This window comes from Mya arenaria, chromosome 17, assembly GCF_026914265.1.
Source record: "Mya arenaria isolate MELC-2E11 chromosome 17, ASM2691426v1".
NCBI classification, from domain to species: Eukaryota; Metazoa; Mollusca; class Bivalvia; order Myida; family Myidae; genus Mya; species Mya arenaria.
This window is the reverse complement of record NC_069138.1, coordinates 15,206,405-15,227,937: the sequence shown is the minus strand read 5'-3', so window position 1 is coordinate 15,227,937 and position 21,533 is coordinate 15,206,405. Positions and strand designations below refer to the sequence as shown.

General features: G+C 43.3%; 1 protein-coding gene across 1 annotated transcript in view; it reads right to left on the bottom strand.

Annotated features, from left to right (window-relative positions):
- The window catches only part of LOC128223215 (sideroflexin-2-like), a 47,421-nt gene that overhangs the window by 7,813 nt on the left and 18,075 nt on the right, over nucleotides 1-21,533 (bottom strand). The window contains exons 2-6 of the mRNA XM_052932505.1: nucleotides 10,277-10,355; nucleotides 10,033-10,118; nucleotides 8,388-8,515; nucleotides 5,847-5,946; nucleotides 4,065-4,112 (exon numbers count right to left, since the gene is read on the bottom strand). Of these exons, the coding sequence (XP_052788465.1) occupies nucleotides 4,065-4,112; nucleotides 5,847-5,946; nucleotides 8,388-8,515; nucleotides 10,033-10,118; nucleotides 10,277-10,355 (441 nt within the window). The remainder of the gene's footprint in view (nucleotides 1-4,064; nucleotides 4,113-5,846; nucleotides 5,947-8,387; nucleotides 8,516-10,032; nucleotides 10,119-10,276; nucleotides 10,356-21,533) is intronic.

Genomic DNA, 21,533 nt, shown 5'->3' with positions numbered 1-21,533 from the left:
GGGAGGTAATATGTAGGCCCATGGTGCCAGGGAGGCAATATGCAGGCCCATGGTGCTAGGGAGGCAATATGTAGTCCAATGGTGCAAGGGAGGTAATATGTAGGCCCATCTTTACTCCGATTCCTTATCCCAAATGCCAGGCGCCTGGCAGGAAGGCAATCTGTACCCCTCGATTTAACTAGCTGCTGGGTCGGCAACCGGCCATGTCAGAACAAGCCCCTTGTGAGACTCAAATCGAATATGTAGGCCCATGGTGCGGGGGAGGCAATATGTAGGTAAATGGTGCTTTGGAGGCAATATGTAGGCCCGTGGTGCTGGGGAGGCAATACGTAGGCTCAGTGTGCAAGGTAGGCAATATGTAGGCCCGTGGTGCAAGGGAGGCAATATGTAGGCCCATGGTGCAAGGGAGGCAATATATAGGTCCACTGTGCCAGGGAGGCAATATGTAGTCCAATGGTGCAAGGGATGCAATATATAGGTCCATTGTGCCAGGGAGGCAATATGTAGTCCAATGGTGCAAGGGAGGCAATATATAGGTCCATTGTGCCAGGGAGGCAATATGTAGGCCCATGGTGCTTTGGAGGCAATATGTAGGCCCATGGTGCAAGGGAGGCAATATATAGGTCCATTGTGCCAGGGAGGCAATATGTAGGCCAATGGTGCAAGGGAGGCAATATATAGGTCCATTGTGCCAGGGAGGCAATATGTAGGCCCATGGTGCAAGGGAGGCAATATGTAGTCCAATGGTGCAAGGGAGGCAATATATAGGTCCATTGTGCCAGGGAGGCAATATGTAGGCCAATGGTGCTTTGGAGGCAATATGTAGGCCCATTGTACTGAGGAGGCAATATGTAGGCCCATGATGCTGGGGGGGGGGGGGGGGGGGCAATATGTAGGCCCATGGTGTCAGGGAGGCAATATGTAGGCCCATGGTGCCAGGGAGGCAATATGTTGTCCAATGGTGCAAGGGAGGCAATATGTAGGCCCATAGTGCTGGGGAGGCAATATGTAGGCCCATGGTGATGTGGAGGCAATATGTAGGTCATGGTGCTGGGGAGGCAATATGTAGGCCCATGGTGATGGGGAGCCAATACGTAGGCTCATGGCAGGGATGCAATATGTAGACCCATGGCAGGGAGGCAATATGTAGGCCCATGGTGCTGAGGAGGCAATATGTAGGCTCATGGCAGGGAGGCAAGATATAGGCCCATGGTGCTGGGGAGGCAATATGAAGGCCCAAGGCAGGGAGGCAATACATAGGCCCATGGTGCTGGGGAGGCAATATGCAGGCCCATGGTGCCAAGGAGGCAATATGTAGTCCAATGGTGCAAGGGAGGCAATATGTAGGCCCATGTTGCTGGGGAGGCAATATGTAGGCCCATGGTGCTGGGGAGGCAATATGCAGGCCCATGGTGCCAGGGAGGCAATATGTAGGTAAATGGTGCTTTGGAGGCAATATGTAGGCCCGTGGTGCTGGGGAGGCAATACGTAGGCTCATTGTGCAAGGTAGGCAATATGTAGGCCCGTGGTGCAAGGGAGGCAATATGTAGGCACATGGTGCAAGGGAGGCAATATATAGGTCCACTGTGCCAGGGAGGCAATATGTAGGTCCATTGTGCCAGGGAGGCAATATGTAGGCCAATGGTGCTTTGGAGGCAATATGTAGGCCCATGGTACTGAGGAGGCAATATGTAGGCCCATGGTGCTGGGGGGGGGGGGCAATATGTAGGCCCATGGTGTCAGGGAGGCAATATGTAGGCCCATGGTGCCAGGGAGGCAATATGTTGTCCAATGGTGCAAGGGAGGCAATATGTAGGCCCATAGTGCTGGGGAGGCAATATGTAGGCCCATGGTGATGTGGAGGCAATATGTAGGTCATGGTGCTGGGGAGGCAATATGTAGGCCCATGGTGATGGGGAGGCAATACGTAGGCTCATGGCAGGGATGCAATATGTAGACCCATGGCAGGGAGGCAATATGTAGGCCCATGGTGCTGGGGAGGCAATATGTAGGCTCATGGCAGGCAGGCAAGATATAGGCCCATGGTGCTGGGGAGGCAATATGAAGGCCCAAGGCAGGGAGGCAATACATAGGCCCATGGTGCTGGGGAGGCAATATGCAGGCCCATGGTGCCAAGGAGGCAATATGTAGTCCAATGGTGCAAGGGAGGCAATATGTAGGCCCATGTTGCTGGGGAGGCAATATGTAGGCCCATGGTGCTGGGGAGGCAATATGCAGGCCCATGGTGCCAGGGAGGCAATATGTAGTCCAATGGTGCAAGGGAGGTAATATGTAGGCCCATGTTGCTGGGGAGGCAATATGTAGGCCCATGGTGCCAGGGAGGCAATATGTAGTCCAATGGTGCCAGGGAGGCAATATGTAGGCCCATGTTGCTGGGGAGGCAATATGCAGGCCCATGGTGCCAGGGAGGCAATATGTAGTCCAATGGTGCAAGGGAGGCAATATGTAGGCCCATGTTGCTGGGGAGGCAATATGTAGGCCCATGGTGCTGGGGAGGCAATATGCAGGCCCAAGGCAGGGAGGCAATACGTAGGCCAATGGTGCTGGGGAGGCAATATGTAGGCTCATGGCAGGGAAGCAAGATATAGGCCCATGGTGCTGGGGAGGCAATATGAAGGCCCAAGGCAGGGAGGCAATACATAGGCCCATGGTGCTGGGGAGGCAATATGCAGGTCCATGGTGCCAGGGAGGCAATATGTAGTCCAATGGTGCAAGGGAGGCAATATGTAGGCCCATGTTGCTGGGGAGGCAATATGTAGGCCCATGGTGCTGGGGAGGCAATATGCAGGCCCATGGTGCCAGGGAGGCAATATGTAGTCCAATGGTGCAAGGGAGGTAATATGTAGGCCCATGTTGCTGGGGAGGCAATATGTAGGCCCATGGTGATGTGGAGGCAATATGTAGGCCCATGGTGCAAGGGTGGCAATATGTAGGCCCATGGTGTCAGGGAGGCAATATGCAGGCCCATGGTGCCAGGGAGGCAATATGTAGTCCAATGGTGCAAGGGAGGCAATATGTAGGCCCATGTTGCTGGGGAGGCAATATGTAGGCCCATGGTGCTGGGGAGGCAATATGCAGGCCCAAGGCAGGGAGGCAATACGTAGGCCCATGGTGCTGGGGAGGCAATATGTAGGCTCATGGCAGGGAGGCAATATGTAGGCCCATGGTGCTGGGGAGGCAATATGTAGGCTCATGGCAGGGAGGCAATATGTAGGCCCATGATGCTAGGGAGGGAATATGTAGGCTCATGGCAGGGAGGCAATATGTAGGCCCATGGTGCTGGGGAGGCAATATGTAGGCTCATGGCAGGGAGGCAATATGTAGGCCCATGGTGCTGGGGAGGCAATATGTAGGCTCATGGCAGGGAGGCAATATGTAGGCCGATGGTGCTAGGGAGGGAATATGTAGGCTCATGGCAGGGAGGCAATATGTAGGCCCATGGTGCTAGGGAGGGAATATGTAGGCCCATGGTGCTGGGGAGGCAATATGTAGGCTCATGGCAGGGAGGCAATATGTAGGCCCATGGTGCTAGGGAGGGAATATGTAGGCTCATGGCAGGGAGGCAATATGTAGGCCAATGGTGCTAGGGAGGGAATATGTAGGCTCATGGCAGGAGGGCATATCATGCTTCCCAGTTATTTTTTTCAGTTCCATCATTTTTTCAGTTCTGTTATCACTTGCTACATAAAGAAATTGTTAACTCTGTTTCTATTTGCTTGTTTCATTTCTGAAAAGTATGCTGGATGCATGTGTTACTTGGATGTGTTATGCTGTGCAAAGTTGTGGCTAAATGCACTAAAGGCATAAATCATATTTGGGCAGTCCATATCAAATAGCAAATTGACAATAGTCTTCAAAATTTGACAACAAATTTCTTATTGAGGCAGTGTGTAGCTAGGTCAAGTATATATATCGTGTCATTTGTACCATGTATCAATACTGAATTAGCTATAGACATTGTAGAGTGTCCATGTGCAAAGGGAGACATAATATTTGAGTGTATATATAGGCTATTTTATACATTCTGTTAATTTTTGTTTTACCTCCTTTGATTGAAGATTGCACAGCCAACTGGCACCATCACTAGCAGCCTGCAACAAGGACACAGGATCAACAGATAGTGTACAGAAAGTACAGGCAATGAAAGTAGTTTAAATAACATATTTAAAACAAATACAGTCAAAACTCGCATGGCTCAATATCCTCGTTCGCCTGAGCCGGATCACAAGGTCTGATCTTTTCCCACTATATGTTCATATTAAATTTGATCGAATGGTTCAATATCTTGAAGACCAATATTTCTCCGAGCTTGATGTAGGTTTCCGCTGTCCCTAGTAAGGGTTTCACACTTTGATTTGTTGCTTGGCTTCATTTCGCCAAGGCTCTAATCAATTAGATTTGCTTTATTGATGTCAGAATTACTATCAAATTTAGATGATTTAACAGTTCCAGAAGAATCCAGTGCTAAGGTAGTTTAAAGCGTCAAATGAAAATAGATTCTGTCACATAACTGAACCATTTTTGTGCCAAGCTTAAACTGTCCACAGCATCTCTTTCACAGGGAATTGTAATGTTTTTAATGATGCCAACAGATCATGAACAGACGACAGACATTCAGCAGTCCTAAAACCTCAAAAAGGCCGGGCATAACCAACTAGTCTACCAAGTATGAAGTTCCTGGGTGCCAATGTTGTTTAGTAGGGATGCAAACGAACATTCGAATATTCGAATATTCAATCAATCGTTTGGTATTCAAATGTCAAAATTGGTATTTGAATATTTGATGTTTTGTTGTCAAATAGATAAAATAATAAACCTTTTGCCTACAACTCTGTTGTTTTGTTTAAAGTTTGTTTGTCTAGTTTTTACAACAGTTGGCCAATGATGCCAGAGGTGTCAATGTGATACAGTAAACATGTGCCATATGTTATTTAGGGACATATCGTCGGGTACCATAAAAAGACCCCGTAATTTTACAATAACTGGCTTAATAAAACAAGTGACACACAAATTCAATTTTTTTCGGTGAATTTGAATGCCTTTGCAGATTAAGGAATAAACTAGTTCCCGAGTTGGTTTGGTTTTTCCATAGTTTTATTTAGTAGATATCAATCCCAGAACGAGGCTGCTCGTACTACAGAAAGACCTTCCATTGGCGCATAACGCTATTTGACCAGAGTTTACGTTGTTTACAAATATGAAGGCAGAGGAATATAAATTAAAATATTTTGCTTTTTCTTTGTTCATAATGTATTACTTTCTGTCTTTCTGAAAAGAGGAATTTCAGAGGCTCCTTTGGTGAGATTCAGGGCCCGCTGCGCGTAGTGGTTACAACAAAGAAGGACTAAAATGCAACGCTATTACTTTAGCGAATATTATGATAGTTTACTACAACTTTTAAAAGATGTATTTTGTTTATTAAATATTCGTTCGAAAGAATTACCAAATATTTGAATATCAACTTTGCCATTCGTTTGCATCCCTAGTCTTAAGTTATTGAGCAGAAAACATTTTTAAGCTTAAGGTCACCACTAACATATCGTTTTTTACCTGAAGGTAACCTTGATCTTTGACCTAGTGATCTCAAAATCAATAGGGGTCATCTACTAGTCATGACCAATTAGCATACAAAGTATGAAGTTCCTGGGTCTAAGCATTCTATAGAGCCGAAACGAAGTGTGACGTACAGACGGACGGACGGACGAACGGACTGACTGACTGACTGACTGACTGACTGACTGACTGACTGAACGACTGACTGACTGAACGACTAACGGACAGGGCAAAAACAATGTCTCCCCATGAATGGGGTAGAGGCTACTTACATAGCCCCAGACACAAGGACCTGAAGTGGGGCATTAAGGAATGGCCGACGACGGAACCATGCCTTCTTCTCCAGACCCTCAATCAGCACAGGTAACAGCACTGGATTAAAAAAAACTCCTTACAGTAAATGCTTATATGAAGAATAACTCATTAAGTTTAACTAGATATCAACAACATACAGTAGAAGTTTATATGCATGATAACTCATTAAGTTTATCTGGATATCAACAACATACAGTAAAAGCTTATCTGGATAACAACAACATACTGTACAACCTTATCTGTACATCAACAAGAGCTGTCACAGAATGTTACGAATGCCCCCAAATGTGACATTGACCTATGAACAAGGTCAGTATATGAAAAGTTGATCTTGCCTTTAGGTGTCAAATACATATGGCGAGTTATTTTAAATTGCATCTAAACATAAAAAATACCACCCATACTTGACAACCTACACTGTTATGTCCTTATAAGCAGCATTTCATTGTGAATAAACACTAAGTGTGACCTTGAACTAAGAGATAGGGACATGGGTCTTGCATGTGACATGTCGTGTTGGTATGTCGGACACATGTGGCAAGTCATTTTAAAATCTGTCCATACAAGAGAAAGTTTCAGCCCGGACATGACAACCTATACTCTTTGTCCTTATATATGCAGCACTCCATTGTGAATAAACACCTAAGTGTGACCTTGACCTTAGAGGTAGGGAAACTGGTCTTGCACACGACACGTCGTCTTGGTATGTGGAACACATGTGGCAAGTTATTTTAAAATCTGTCCATACAAGGGAAAGTTACAGCCCGGACACGACAACCTATACTCTATGTCCTTATATGCAGCACTCCATTGTGAATAAACACTAAGTGTGACCTTGACCTTAGAGGTAGGGACACGGTTCTTGCTCGCGACATGTCGTATTGGTATGTGGAACAATGTGTCAAGTCATTTTAAAATCTGTCCATACAAGGGAAAGTTACAGCCCGGACACAACAACCTATACTCTATGTCCTATATGCAGCACTCCATTGTGAATAAACACTAAGTGTGACCTTGACCTTAGAGGTAGGAACACGGGTCTTGCACGCGGCACGTCGTCTTGGTGTGTGGAACACATGTGGCAAGTTATTTTAAAATCTGTCCATACAAGGGAAAGTTACAGCCCGGACAAGAGTTACTGAGCCGGACACACGGACGGACGGACGGACGGAGGGACAGTGCAATTTTAATATGCCCACTTTCGGGGGCATAAAAACATACTGTACAAGCTTATTTGGATATCGACAACATACAGTACAAGCTTATCTGGATATCAACAACATACTGTACAAGATGATCTATATATCAATGACACAGTACAAGCTTATCTGGATATCAATAATACACAGTACAAGCTTATCTGGATATCAACAACATACATACTGTACAAGCTTATCTGGATATCAATGACATATAGTACAAGCTTATCTGGATATCAATGACATACAGTGCAAGCTTATCTGGATATCAATGACATACAGTACAAGCTTATCTGGATATCAACAACAAACAGTACAAGCTTATCTGGATACCAACGACATACTTTATAAGCTTATCTGGATATCAACAAGATACTGTACACGTTTACCTTAAAATCAATAACATACAGTACGAGTTTATCTGGATAATAACTCATTAAGCATATAGTGCAAGCTTTACTGGATATCAATGACATACAGTGCAAGCATATCTGGATATCAACAACATACTGTGCAAGCATACCTTGATACCAACAACATACAGTGCAAGCTTATCTGGATATCATCAACATACAGTGCAAGCTTATCTGGATATCAATAGCATACAGATAAAGCTTATCTTGATAGCAATGACATACAGTGCAAGGGTATTAGGATATCAACGACATACTGTACAAGCTTATCTGAAAACGAACAACATACAATATAAGCTTATCTGGATATAAACAACATACAGTACAAGCTTATCTGGATATAAACAACATACAGTACAAGCGTTTCTGGATATCAACAACATACAGTACAATCTTAACAGGATATCAACAACATAGTGTACAAGCTTATCTGTAAATCAACAACATACAGTAAAGGCTAATCTGGATATCAACACCATACAGTACAAGCTTATCTGGATATTAATGACATACAGTACAAGCTTATCTGGATATCAACAACACACAGTACAAGCTTATCTGGATATCAATAACACAAATTACAAGCTTATCTGGATAATTACTCAATACAGTACACTTCATTAGAAAATTCCATAAATCATAACAAGCTTTTCAGTGATTGAAAAATCTGATCCAAGCTTGATAAATGCAGTTTTTAAAAAAATGCTGGGGTCATTGAATGTTATTTCCCCAAATCAAATTCATTGGAAACCATGCATTGTTCCTTAAAGTCAAAATTACCTGTAAAAAATATTTTTGCTCTATTTTTTTAATTTTTTACAGGTTTTACAAATAAAAACACACTGAATATGTTTCATCTAAATGTGGCTGTGTACATTGTACTCACACATGCTGGGTGCTGCTATGAGGATGCGGCTGAGCGTGACCTGGGAAATCCCCTTGACGGCAGCGTAGCGGGACTCCCCGACGCGTACACCTGCCTGGTCATACACACTCACACCGTCCAGCAACTCACTGGAACAAAACAACATGGAATCTAAAACCCCATCATTAAGGTCAATAGGCAATAGGCCTGAATGCCAGCTAATAAATTTACACAAATCATACAAAATAAATGTATCTATATTCATCATGAATCATTCCTGTAAATTACATCATCAGTATCTGATGTCAAATTACATGATGCAAGAAAAGTATCCTTTCATCCTATATGTCTTAAAAGCTATTGAGGTCAAAAACAGACTTCAATAAGATGCAAAGATGCTGAATTCTGCGATTTTCACTGTATGCAAAGTATTTTGTATGATTTTTTTTGTTTAAAACAAAACTAAGACTGTCATAGAGACAGCTGGCTTGACTTTTCCGCTGCGTTTAAGTTTGAGGATAGCAATGTTTTGGTGAAACATGCATGAATAAAATTACATTACCTGCAAAATCTTAAGAAGTAAAAAATGAAGGGGCAAAATTTACATTTTAAGCAAGATAGAGTTATCATACGTGATTGCACACATGTTTAAAGTTTAAATGCAACACATGAAGTAGTTGCAAAGTTATTGACTTAAATGTGCTTACATGCAAATCCTTAACCAGAAATTCTAAGAATAATAAAGGGGCAAAATTTATAATATATGCAAGATAGAGAAATCTAACTTGATTGATTAAGAAGGTAGGATGGTTGGGAGCACTTAAACTTCCAATGCATTACATAATCAATTGTTGAGATTTTGGTTTCATGCAAAACCTTAACCAGAATTTCTAAGTCAAATAATATAGTGCCATTATGTGCATTATATGCAAAATACAGTTATCTAACTTAGTTATTCCAGTTAGTTGGATGGTTGAGTGAGAACCATTGTATAAAGTCTCAATGAAATACACCAAGTATATGCTGAGTTATTAACCATGTGTGCTTACATGCAAAGGCTTAACCAAAATTTTTATGTCAAATAATTATTTGCAATATATGCATGATTATAAGTATCTTCCATGGTCAAGAGTGTAAGATAGGTTCATCCAGAAGGGTGTTTTGCGGAAATGAGGTTTGCTGAGTTTCCGCAAAACACCCTGCACGAGGGTTTGGATGAACCTATCTTACACGAGCGGCTATGGTAGATGCTTTTTCTCTGACCTCAGTTAAATAAAATAAAGTATAAATGATTTTTTTGCTGGGACTCTTTTGTGCGTAGTGAAAATAAAAGTGTTTGGATATTTGATAATTTGTGGTTGTCATGGATTGTAGAGTACCATTATATAAAGTCTCATTGCATTACATAAGGTGCATGATGAGATATTTTTGAATAATCTTTAAAGTAGTGTTAGCTAACTTAATTATTTGAGTAGGTTTGATAGTTGGAAAAACATATCTTAAGTTTCAATGCAATACATGATGTTTTTGCTGAGATAATGACTAAAGGTGCTTACATGCAAAACCTTAACCAAGGTGGCACCAACACGATGATAGGGTGAGTAGTACAGCTCTCTTATAAACCAGGTTAGAATAGTTTTTGAATGTCATTGGCATGCTGTCTCACCTCTGTCTCATAAGTGGAATGTTCACCATGTTAGCAGCAACAACAGCAGCAAATGGAACAAACCGCTGAAACAGGGGCGAAGCCCTCTGAAAGATGCAGATATAAGATGTTTTCCCAAAACTGGAATTCAAAATAGATAAGAAACCCAGTGATTTTTTATTCATGAACTCTTTCATAGCAACATAAGTATTTAACTACCAATATTTCTTTAACCAGCTATTTTTCAAAACGAAATATTTCTCACTTTTGCAAGTCCCCCTTTGAGCCCGAGTGCCACAACCAATGCACATCCTGTGGCTGACACATATGCAACACCTATACGCCTAAAAAGGAATGAATAACAACTGATCAAATAATACAATTCTATTTATGTTCCTTTGTCACTTCCTGTTTATTTACCAACTGTGGGTGAAAAAAAAGAAAAAATGACCGATTAAAACATTAAGAGATTAAGATATTGAACAATAAAAAGAAGACACTTTTTAATATTTATTTTAGGGTAATTGTAAATACAATTGTATGCTGATTTTTATAACTATTGATTCCTTTTTGTTTTTTTTAAGGGTTAAAACCAGTATTGATGTGCTCAGTGAGTCTATTTGTGGGTAGATACCAGTGTTTATGTGCTCAGTGAGTCTCTTTGTGGGTAGATACCAGTGTTTATGTGCTCAGTGAGTCTCTTTGTGGGTAGAAACCAGTGTTAATGTGCTCAGTGAGTCTATTTGTGGGTAGATACCAGTGTTTATGTGCTCAGTGAGTCTCTTTGTGGGTAGAAACCAGTGTTTATGTGCTCAGTGAGTCTCTTTGTGGGTAGAAACCAGTGTTTATGTGCTCAGTGAGTCTCTTTGAGGGTAGAAACCAGTGTTAATGTGCTCAGTGAGTCTCTTTGTGGGTAGAAACCAGTGTTAATGTGCTCAGTGAGTCTATTTGTGGGTAGATACCAGTGTTTATGTGCTCAGTGAGTCTCTTTGTTGGTAGAAACCAGTGTTTATGTGCTCAGTGAGTCTATTTGTGGGTAGATACCAGTGTTTATGTGATCAGTGAGTCTATTTGAGGGTAGATACCAGTGTTTATGTGCTCAGTGAGTCTCTTTGTGGGTAGAAAACAGTGTTTATGTGCTCAGTGAGTCTCTTTGTGGGTAGAAACCAGTGTTTATGTGCTCAGTGAGTCCCTTTGAGGGTAGAAACCAGTGTTTATGTGCTAAGTGAGTCTCTTTGAGGGTAGAAACCAGTGTTTATGTGCTCAGTGAGTCAATTTGTGGGTACATACCAGTGTTTATGTGCTCAGCGAGGCTCTTTGTGGGTAGATACCAGTGTTTATGAGCTCAGCGAGTCTCTTTGTGGGTAGATACCAGTGTTTATGTGCTCAGTGAGTCTATTTGTGGGAAGACACCAGTGTTTATGTGCTCAGTGAGTCTCTTTGAGGTTAGAAACCAGTGTTTATGTGCTCAGTGAGTCAATTTGTGGGTAGATACCAGTGTTTATGTGCTCAGCGAGTCTCTTTGTGGGTAGAAACCAGTGTTTATGTGATCAGCGAGGCTCTTTGAGGGTAGATACCAGTGTTTATGTGCTCAGTGAGTCAATTTGTGGGTAGATACCAGTGTTTATGTTCTCAGTGAGTCTCTTTGAGAGTAGAAACCAGTATTTATGTGCTCAGTGAGTCTCTTTGTGGGTAGAAACCAGTGTTTATGTGCTCAGTGAGTCTATTTGTGGGTATATACCAGTGTTTATGTGCTCAGTGAGTCTATTTGTGGGTAGATACCAGTGTTTATGTGCTCAGTGAGTCTCTATGAGGGTAGAAACCAGTATTGATGTCCTCAGTGAGTCTATTTGTGGGTAGATACCAGTGTTTATGTGCTCAGTGAGTCTATTTGTGGGTAGAAACCAGTGTTTATGTGCTCAGTGAGTCTATTTGTGGGTAGATACCAGTGTTAATGTGCTCAGTGAATCTATTTGTGGGTAGAAACCAGTATTGATGTGCTCAGTGAGTCTATTTGTGGGTAGATACCAGTGTTTATGTGCTCAGTGAGTCAATTTGTGGCTAGATACCAGTGTTTATGTGCTCCGTGAGTCTATTTGTGGGTAGATACCAGTGTTTATGTGCTCAGTGAGTCTCTTTGAGGGTAGAAACCGGTATTGATGTACTCAGTGACTCCTTTGAGGGTAGAAACTGGTATTGATGTGCTCAGTGAGTCCTTTGAGGGTAGAAACCGGTATTGATGTACTCAGTGAGTCTCTTTGAGGGTAGAAACCTTTATTGATGTACTCAGTGACTCCGTTCAGGGTAGAAACCTGTATTGATGTGCTCAGTGAGTTCTTTGAGGGTAGAAACAGGTATTGATGTACTCAGTGAGTCCTTTGAGGGTAGAAACCGGTATTGATGTGCTCAGTGAGTCCTTTGAGGGTCGAAACCTGTATTGATGTGCTCAGTGAGTCTCTTTGAGGGTAGAAACTGGTATTGATGTACCCAGTGAGTCCTTTGAGGGCAGAAACTGGTATTGATGTGCTCAGTGAGTCCTTTGAGGGTAGAAACAGGTATTGATGTGCTCAGTGAGTCCTTTGAGGGTAGAAACAGGTATTGATGTGCTCAGTGAGTCCTTTGAGGGTAGAAACAGGTATTGATGTGCTCAGTGAGTCCTTTGAGGGTAGAAACAGGTATTGATGTGCTCAGTGAGTCCTTTGAGGGTAGAAACTGGTATTGATGTGCTCAGTGAGTCCTTTGAGGGTAGAAACAGGTATTGATGTGCTCAGTGAGTCCTTTGAGGGTAGAAACCAGTATTGAGGTGCTCAGTGAGTCCTTTGAGGGTAGAAACCGGTATTGATGTACTCAGTGAGTCTCTTTGAGGGTAGATACCAGTGTTTATGTGCTCAGTGAGTCTCTTTGTGGGTAGATACCAGTGTTTATGTGCTGAGTGAGTCTCTTTGAGGGTAGAAAGCGGTATTGATGTACTCAGTGAGTCCTTTTGAGGGTAGAAACCGGTATTGATGTACTCAGTGACTCCTTTCAGGTTAGAAACCAGTATTGATGTGCTCAGTGAGTCCTTTGAGGGTAGAAACTGGTATTGATGTGCTCAGTGAGTCCTTTGAGGGTAGAAACCAGTATTGATGTGCTCAGTGAGTCCTTTGAGGGTAGAAACCGGTATTGATGTACTCAGTGAGTCTCTTTGTGGGTAGATACCAGTGTTTATGTGCTCAGTGAGTCTCTTTGTGGGTAGATACCAGTGTTTATGTGCTCAGTGAGTCAATTTGTGGGTAGATACCAGTGTGTATGTGCTCAGTGGATCTCTTTGTGGGTAGAAACGAGTGTTTATGTGCTCAGTGAGTCTCTTTGTGGGTAGATACCAGTGTTTATGTGCTCAGTGAGTCTATTTGTGGGTAGATACCAGTGTTTATGTGCTCAGTGAGTCTATTTGTGGGTAGATACCAGTGTTTATGTGCTCAGTGAGTCTATTTGTGGGTAGATACCAGTGTTTATGTGCTCAGTGAGTCAATTTGTGGGTAGATACCAGTGTGTATGTGCTCAGTGGATCTCTTTGTGGGTAGAAACGAGTGTTTATGTGCTCAGTGAGTCTCTTTGTGGGTAGATACCAGTGTTTATGTGCTCAGTGAGTCTATTTGTGGGTAGATACCAGTGTTTATGTGCTCAGTGAGTCTATTTGTGGGTAGATACCAGTGTTTATGTGCTCAGTGAGTCTATTTGTGGGTAGATACAAGTGTTTATGTGCTCAGTGAGTCTATTTGTGGGTAGATACCAGTGTTTATGTGCTCAGTGAGTCTCTTTGAGGGTAGAAACCAGTATTGATGTACTCAGTGACTCCTTTGAGTGTAGAAACTGGTATTGATGTGCTCAGTGAGTCCTTTGAGGGTAGAAACCGGTATTGATGTGCTCAGTGAGTCCTTTGAGGGTAGAAACCGGTATTGATGTGCTCAGTGAGTCTCTTTGAGGGTAGAAACCAGTGTTTATGTGCTCAGTGAGTCCTTTGAGGGTAGAAACCGGTATTGATGTGCTCAGTGAGTCCTTTGAGGGTAGAAACCGGTATTGATGTGCTCAGTGAGTCCTTTGAGGGTAGAAACCAGTGTTGATGTGCTCAGTGAGTCCTTTGAGGGTAGAAACCGGTATTGATGTGCTCAGTGAGTCCTTTGAGGGTAGAAACCGGTATTGATGTGCTCAGTGAGTCTCATTGAGGGTAGAAAACCAGTGTTTATGTGCTCAGTGAGTCTCTTTGTGGGTAAAAACCGGTATTCATGTGCTCAGTGAGTCCTTTGAGGGTAGAAACCGGTATTGATGTGCTCAGTGAGTCTCTTTGAGGGTAGAAACCAGTGTTTATGTGCTCAGTGAGTCTCTTTGTGGGTAGAAACCAGTGTCTATGTGCTCAGTGAGTCTATTTGTGGGTAAAAACCGGTATTGATGTGCTCAGTGAGTCTATTTGAGGGTAGAAACCGGTATTGATGTGCTCAGTGAGTCCTTTGAGGGTAGAAACCGGTATTGATGTGCTCAGTGAGTCCTTTGAGGGTAGAAACCGGTATTGATGTGCTCAGTGAGTCTATTTGTGGGTAGAAACCAGTGTTTATGTGCTCAGTGAGTCCTTTGAGGGTAGAAACCGGTATTGATGTGCTCAGTGAGTCCTTTGAGGGTAGAAACCGGTATTGATGTGCTCAGTGAGTCCTTTGAGGGTAGAAACCAGTGTTGATGTGCTCAGTGAGTCCTTTGAGGGTAGAAACCGGTATTGATGTGCTCAGTGAGTCCTTTGAGGGTAGAAACCGGTATTGATGTGCTCAGTGAGTCTCATTGAGGGTAGAAACCAGTGTTTATGTGCTCAGTGAGTCTCTTTGTGGGTAAAAACCGGTATTGATGTGCTCAGTGAGTCCTTTGAGGGTAGAAACCGGTATTGATGTGCTCAGTGAGTCTCTTTGAGGGTAGAAACCAGTGTTTATGTGCTCAGTGAGTCTCTTTGTGGGTAGATACCAGTGTCTATGTGCTCAGTGAGTCTATTTGTGGGTAAAAACCGGTATTGATGTGCTCAGTGAGTCTATTTGAGGGTAGGTACCAGTGTTTATGTGCTCAGTGAGTCTCTTTGAAGGTAGAAAGCGGTATTGATGTACTCAGTGAGTCCTTTTGAGGGTAGAAACCAGTATTGATGTGCTCAGTGAGTCCTTTGAGGGTAGAAACCGGTATTGATGTGCTCAGTGAGTCCTTTGAGGGTAGAAACCAGTGTTGATGTGCTCAGTGAGTCCTTTGAGGGTAGAAAGCGGTATTGATGTGCTCATTGAGTCCTTCCAGGGTAGAAACCGGTATTGATGTGCTCAGTGAGTCCTTTGAGGGTAGAAACCGGTATTGATGTGCTCAGTGAGTCCTTTGAGGGTAGAAATCGGTATTGATGTGCTCAGTGAGTCCTTTGAGGGTAGAAACCGGTATTGTTGTGCTCAGTGAGTCTCTTTGAGGGTAGAAACCAGTGTTTATGTGCTCAGTGAGTCTCTTTGTGGGTAGATACCAGTGTTTATGTGCTCAGTGAGTCTATTTGTAGGTAGAAACCGGTATTGATGTGCTCAGTGAGTCCTCTGAGGGTAGAAACCAGTGTTTATGTGCTCAGTGAGTCTCTTTGAGGGTAGAAACTGGTATTGATGTACTAAGTGAGTCTCTTTTAGGGAAGAAACCGGTATTGATGTACTCAGTGAGTCCTTTGAGGGTAGAAACCGGTATTGATGTACTCAGTGAATCCTTTGAGGGTAGAAACCAGTATTGATGTGCTCAGTGAGTCTCTTTGAGGGTAGAAACTGGTATTGATGTACTCAGTGACTCCTTTGAGGGTAGAAACCGGTATTGATGTGCTCAATGAGTCCTTTGAGGGTAGAAACCGGTATTGATGTGCTCAGTGACTCCGTTCAGGGTAGAAACCTGTATTGATGTGCTCAGTGAGTTCTTTGAGGGTAGAAACAGGTATTGATGTACTCAGTGAGTCCTTTGAGGGTAGAAACCGGTATTGATGTGCTCAGTGAGTCCTTTGAGGGTCGAAACCTGTATTGATGTGCTCAGTGAGTCTCTTTGAGGGTAGAAACTGGTATTGATGTACCCAGTGAGTCCTTTGAGGGCAGAAACTGGTATTGATGTGCTCAGTGAGTCCTTTGAGGGTAGAAACAGGTATTGATGTGCTCAGTGAGTCCTTTGAGGGTAGAAACAGGTATTGATGTGCTCAGTGAGTCCTTTGAGGGTAGAAACAGGTATTGATGTGCTCAGTGAGTCCTTTGAGGGTAGAAACAGGTATTGATGTGCTCAGTGAGTCCTTTGAGGGTAGAAACTGGTATTGATGTGCTCAGTGAGTCCTTTGAGGGTAGAAACAGGTATTGATGTGCTCAGTGAGTCCTTTGAGGGTAGAAACCAGTATTGAGGTGCTCAGTGAGTCCTTTGAGGGTAGAAACCGGTATTGATGTACTCAGTGAGTCTCTTTGAGGGTAGATACCAGTGTTTATGTGCTCAGTGAGTCTCTTTGTGGGTAGATACCAGTGTTTATGTGCTGAGTGAGTCTCTTTGAGGGTAGAAAGCGGTATTGATGTACTCAGTGAGTCCTTTTGAGGGTAGAAACCGGTATTGATGTACTCAGTAACTCCTTTCAGGTTAGAAACCAGTATTGATGTGCTCAGTGAGTCCTTTGAGGGTAGAAACTGGTATTGATGTGCTCAGTGAGTCCTTTGAGGGTAGAAACCAGTATTGATGTGCTCAGTGAGTCCTTTGAGGGTAGAAACCGGTATTGATGTACTCAGTGAGTCTCTTTGTGGGTAGATACCAGTGTTTATGTGCTCAGTGAGTCTCTTTGTGGGTAGATACCAGTGTTTATGTGCTCAGTGAGTCAATTTGTGGGTAGATACCAGTGTGTATGTGCTCAGTGGATCTCTTTGTGGGTAGAAACGAGTGTTTATGTGCTCAGTGAGTCTCTTTGTGGGTAGATACCAGTGTTTATGTGCTCAGTGAGTCTATTTGTGGGTAGATACCAGTGTTTATGTGCTCAGTGAGTCTATTTGTGGGTAGATACCAGTGTTTATGTGCTCAGTGAGTCTATTTGTGGGTAGATACCAGTGTTTATGTGCTCAGTGAGTCAATTTGTGGGTAGATACCAGTGTGTATGTGCTCAGTGGATCTCTTTGTGGGTAGAAACGAGTGTTTATGTGCTCAGTGAGTCTCTTTGTGGGTAGATACCAGTGTTTATGTGCTCAGTGAGTCTATTTGTGGGTAGATACCAGTGTTTATGTGCTCAGTGAGTCTATTTGTGGGTAGATACCAGTGTTTATGTGCTCAGTGAGTCTATTTGTGGGTAGATACAAGTGTTTATGTGCTCAGTGAGTCTATTTGTGGGTAGATACCAGTGTTTATGTGCTCAGTGAGTCTCTTTGAGGGTAGAAACCAGTATTGATGTACTCAGTGACTCCTTTGAGTGTAGAAACTGGTATTGATGTGCTCAGTGAGTCCTTTGAGGGTAGAAACCGGTATTGATGTGCTCAGTGAGTCCTTTGAGGGTAGAAACCGGTATTGATGTGCTCAGTGAGTCTCTTTGAGGGTAGAAACCAGTGTTTATGTGCTCAGTGAGTCCTTTGAGGGTAGAAACCGGTATTGATGTGCTCAGTGAGTCCTTTGAGGGTAGAAACCGGTATTGATGTGCTCAGTGAGTCCTTTGAGGGTAGAAACCAGTGTTGATGTGCTCAGTGAGTCCTTTGAGGGTAGAAACCGGTATTGATGTGCTCAGTGAGTCCTTTGAGGGTAGAAACCGGTATTGATGTGCTCAGTGAGTCTCTTTGAGGGTAGAAACTGGTATTGATGTACTAAGTGAGTCTCTTTTAGGGAAGAAACCGGTATTGATGTACTCAGTGAGTCCTTTGAGGGTAGAAACCGGTATTGATGTACTCAGTGAATCCTTTGAGGGTAGAAACCAGTATTGATGTGCTCAGTGAGTCTCTTTGAGGGTAGAAACTGGTATTGATGTACTCAGTGACTCCTTTGAGGGTAGAAACCGGTATTGATGTGCTCAGTGAGTCCTTTGAGGGTAGAAACCGGTATTGATGTGCTCAGTGACTCCGTTCAGGGTAGAAACCTGTATTGATGTGCTCAGTGAGTTCTTTGAGGGTAGAAAACAGGTATTGATGTACTCAGTGAGTCCTTTGAGGGTAGAAACCGGTATTGATGTGCTCAGTGAGTCCTTTGAGGGTAGAAACCTGTATTGATGTGCTCAGTGAGTCTCTTTGAGGGTAGAAACCGGTATTGATGTACCCAGTGAGTCCTTTGAGGGCAGAAACTGGTATTGATGTGCTCAGTGAGTCCTTTGAGGGTAGAAACAGGTATTGATGTGCTCAGTGAGTCCTTTGAGGGTAGAAACAGGTATTGATGTGCTCAGTGAGTCCTTTGAGGGTAGAAACAGGTATTGATGTGCTCAGTGAGTCCTTTGAGGGTAGAAACAGGTATTGATGTGCTCAGTGAGTCCTTTGAGGGTAGAAACTGGTATTGATGTGCTCAGTGAGTCCTTTGAGGGTAGAAACAGGTATTGATGTGCTCAGTGAGTCCTTTGAGGGTAGAAACCAGTATTGAGGTGCTCAGTGAGTCCTTTGAGGGTAGAAACCGGTATTGATGTGCTCAGTGAGTCTCTTTGAGGGTAGATACCAGTGTTTATGTGCTCAGTGAGTCTCTTTGAGGGTAGATACCAGTGTTTATGTGCTGAGTGAGTCTCTTTGAGGGTAGAAAGCGGTATTGATGTACTCAGTGAGTCCTTTTGAGGGTAGAAACCGGTATTGATGTACTCAGTGACTCCTTTCAGGTTAGAAACCAGTATTGATGTGCTCAGTGAGTCCTTTGAGGGTAGAAACTGGTATTGATGTGCTCAGTGAGTCCTTTGAGGGTAGAAACCAGTATTGATGTGCTCAGTGAGTCCTTTGAGGGTAGAATCCAGTATTGATGTGCTCAGTGAGTCTCTTTGTGGGTAGATACCAGTGTTTATGTGCTCAGTGAGTCTCTTTGTGGGTAGATACCAGTGTTTATGTGCTCAGTGAGTCTATTTGTGGGTAGATACCAGTGTGTATGTGTTCAGTGGATCTCTTTGTGGGTAGAAAACGAGTGTTTATGTGCTCAGTGAGTCTCTTTGTGGGTAGATACCAGTGTTTATGTGCTCAGTGAGTCTATTTGTGGGTAGATACCAGTGTTTATGTGCTCAGTGAGTCTATTTGTGGGTAGATACCAGTGTTTATGTGCTCAGTGAGTCTATTTGTGGGTAGATACCAGTGTTTATGTGCTCAGTGAGTCAATTGTGGGTAGATACCAGTGTGTATGTGCTCAGTGGATCTCTTTGTGGGTAGAAACGAGTGTTTATGTGCTCAGTGAGTCTCTTTGTGGGTAGATACCAGTGTTTATGTGCTCAGTGAGTCTATTTGTGGGTAGATACCAGTGTTTATGTGCTCAGTGAGTCTATTTGTGGGTAGATACCAGTGTTTATGTGCTCAGTGAGTCTATTTGTGGGTAGATACAAGTGTTTATGTGCTCAGTGAGTCTATTTGTGGGTAGATACCAGTGTTTATGTGCTCAGTGAGTCTCTTTGAGGGTAGAAACCAGTATTGATGTACTCAGTGACTCCTTTGAGTGTAGAAACTGGTATTGATGTGCTCAGTGAGTCCTTTGAGGGTAGAAACCGGTATTGATGTGCTCAGTGAGTCCTTTGAGGGTAGAAAACCGGTATTGATGTGATGAGTGAGTCTCTTTGAGGGTAGAAACCAGTATTAATGTGCTCAGTGAGTCCTTTGAGGGTAGAAACCGGTATTGATGTGCTCAGTGAGTCCTTTGAGGGTAGAAACAGGTATTGATGTACTCAGTGAGTCCTTTGAGGGTAGAAACCAGTGTTGATGTGCTCAGTGAGTCCTTTGAGGGTAGAAACCGGTATTGATGTGCTCAGTGAGTCCTTTGAGGGTAGAAAACCGGTATTGATGTGCTCAGTGAGTCTCATTGAGGGTAGAAACCAGTGTTTATGTGCTCAGTGAGTCTCTTTGTGGGTAAAAACCGGTATTGATGTCCTCAGTGAGTCCTTTGAGGGTAAAAACCGGTATTGATGTGCTCAGTGAGTCTTTTGAGGGTAGAAACCAGTGTTTATGTGCTCAGTGAGTCTCTTTGTGGGTAGATACCAGTGTCTATGTGCTCAGTGAGTCTATTTGTGGGTAAAAACCGGTATTGATGTGCTCAGTGAGTCTATTTGAGGGTAGGTACCAGTGTTTATGTGCTCAGTGAGTCTCTTTGAAGGTAGAAAGCGGTATTGATGTACTCAGTGAGTCCTTTTGAGGGTAGAAACCAGTATTGATGTGCTCAGTGAGTCTTTGAGGGTAGAAACCGGTATTGATGTGCTCAGTGAGTCCTTTGAGGGTAGAAACAGTGTTGATGTGCTCAGTGAGTCCTTTGAGGGTAGAAAGCGGTATTGATGTGCTCATTGAGTCCTTCCAGGGTAGAAACGGTATTGATGTGCTCAGTGAGTCCTTTGAGGGTTAGAAAACCGGTATTGATGTGCTCAGTGAGTCCTTTTGAGGGTAGAAATCGGTATTGATGTGCTCAGTGAGTCCTTGAGGGTAGAAACCGGTATTGTTGTGCTCAGTGAGTCTCTTTGAGGGTTAGAACCAGTGTTTATGTGCTCAGTGAGTCTCTTTGTGGGTAGATACCAGTGTTATGTGCTCAGTGAGTCTATTTGTGGGTAGTGAACGGATTGATGTGCTCAGTGAGTCCTCTGAGGGTAGAAACCAGTGTTTATGTGCTCAGTGAGTCTCTTTGAGGGTAGAAACTGGTATTGATGTACTAAGTGAGTCTCTTTTAGGGAAGAAACCGTAGTGATGTACTCAGTGAGTCCTTGAGGGTAGAAACCGGTATTGATGTACTCAGTGAATCCTTTGAGGGTAGAAACCAGTATGATGTGCTCAGTGAGTCTCTTTGGGGTAGAAACTGGTATTGATGTACTCAGTGACTCCTTTGAGGGTAGAAACCGGTATTGATGTGCTCAGTGAGTCCTTTGAGGGTAGAAACCGGTATTGATGTGCTCAGTGACTCCTTTGAGGGTAGAAACTGGTATTGATGTGCTCAGCGAGTCCTTTGAGGGTAGAAACCAGTATTGATGTGCTCAATGAGTCCTTTGAGGGTAGAAACCTGTATTGATGTGCTCAGTGAGTCCTTTGAGGGTAGATACCAGTGTTTATGTGCTCAGTGAGTCTATTTGTGGGTAGAAACCGGTATTGATGTGCTCTGAGTGAGTCTCTTTGAGGGTAGGTACCAGTGTTTATGTGCTCAGTGAGTCTCTTTGAGGTAGAAACCGGTATTGGTTTCTCAGTGAGTCTCTTTGAGGGTAGAAGCGTATTGATGTGCTCAGTGAGTCTCTTTGAGGGTAGAAACAGTGTTTATGTGCTCAGTGAGTCTCTTTGTGGGTAGATACCAGTGTTTATGTGCTCAGTGAGTCTATTTGTGGGTAGAAACCGGTATTGATGTGCTAAGTGAGTCTC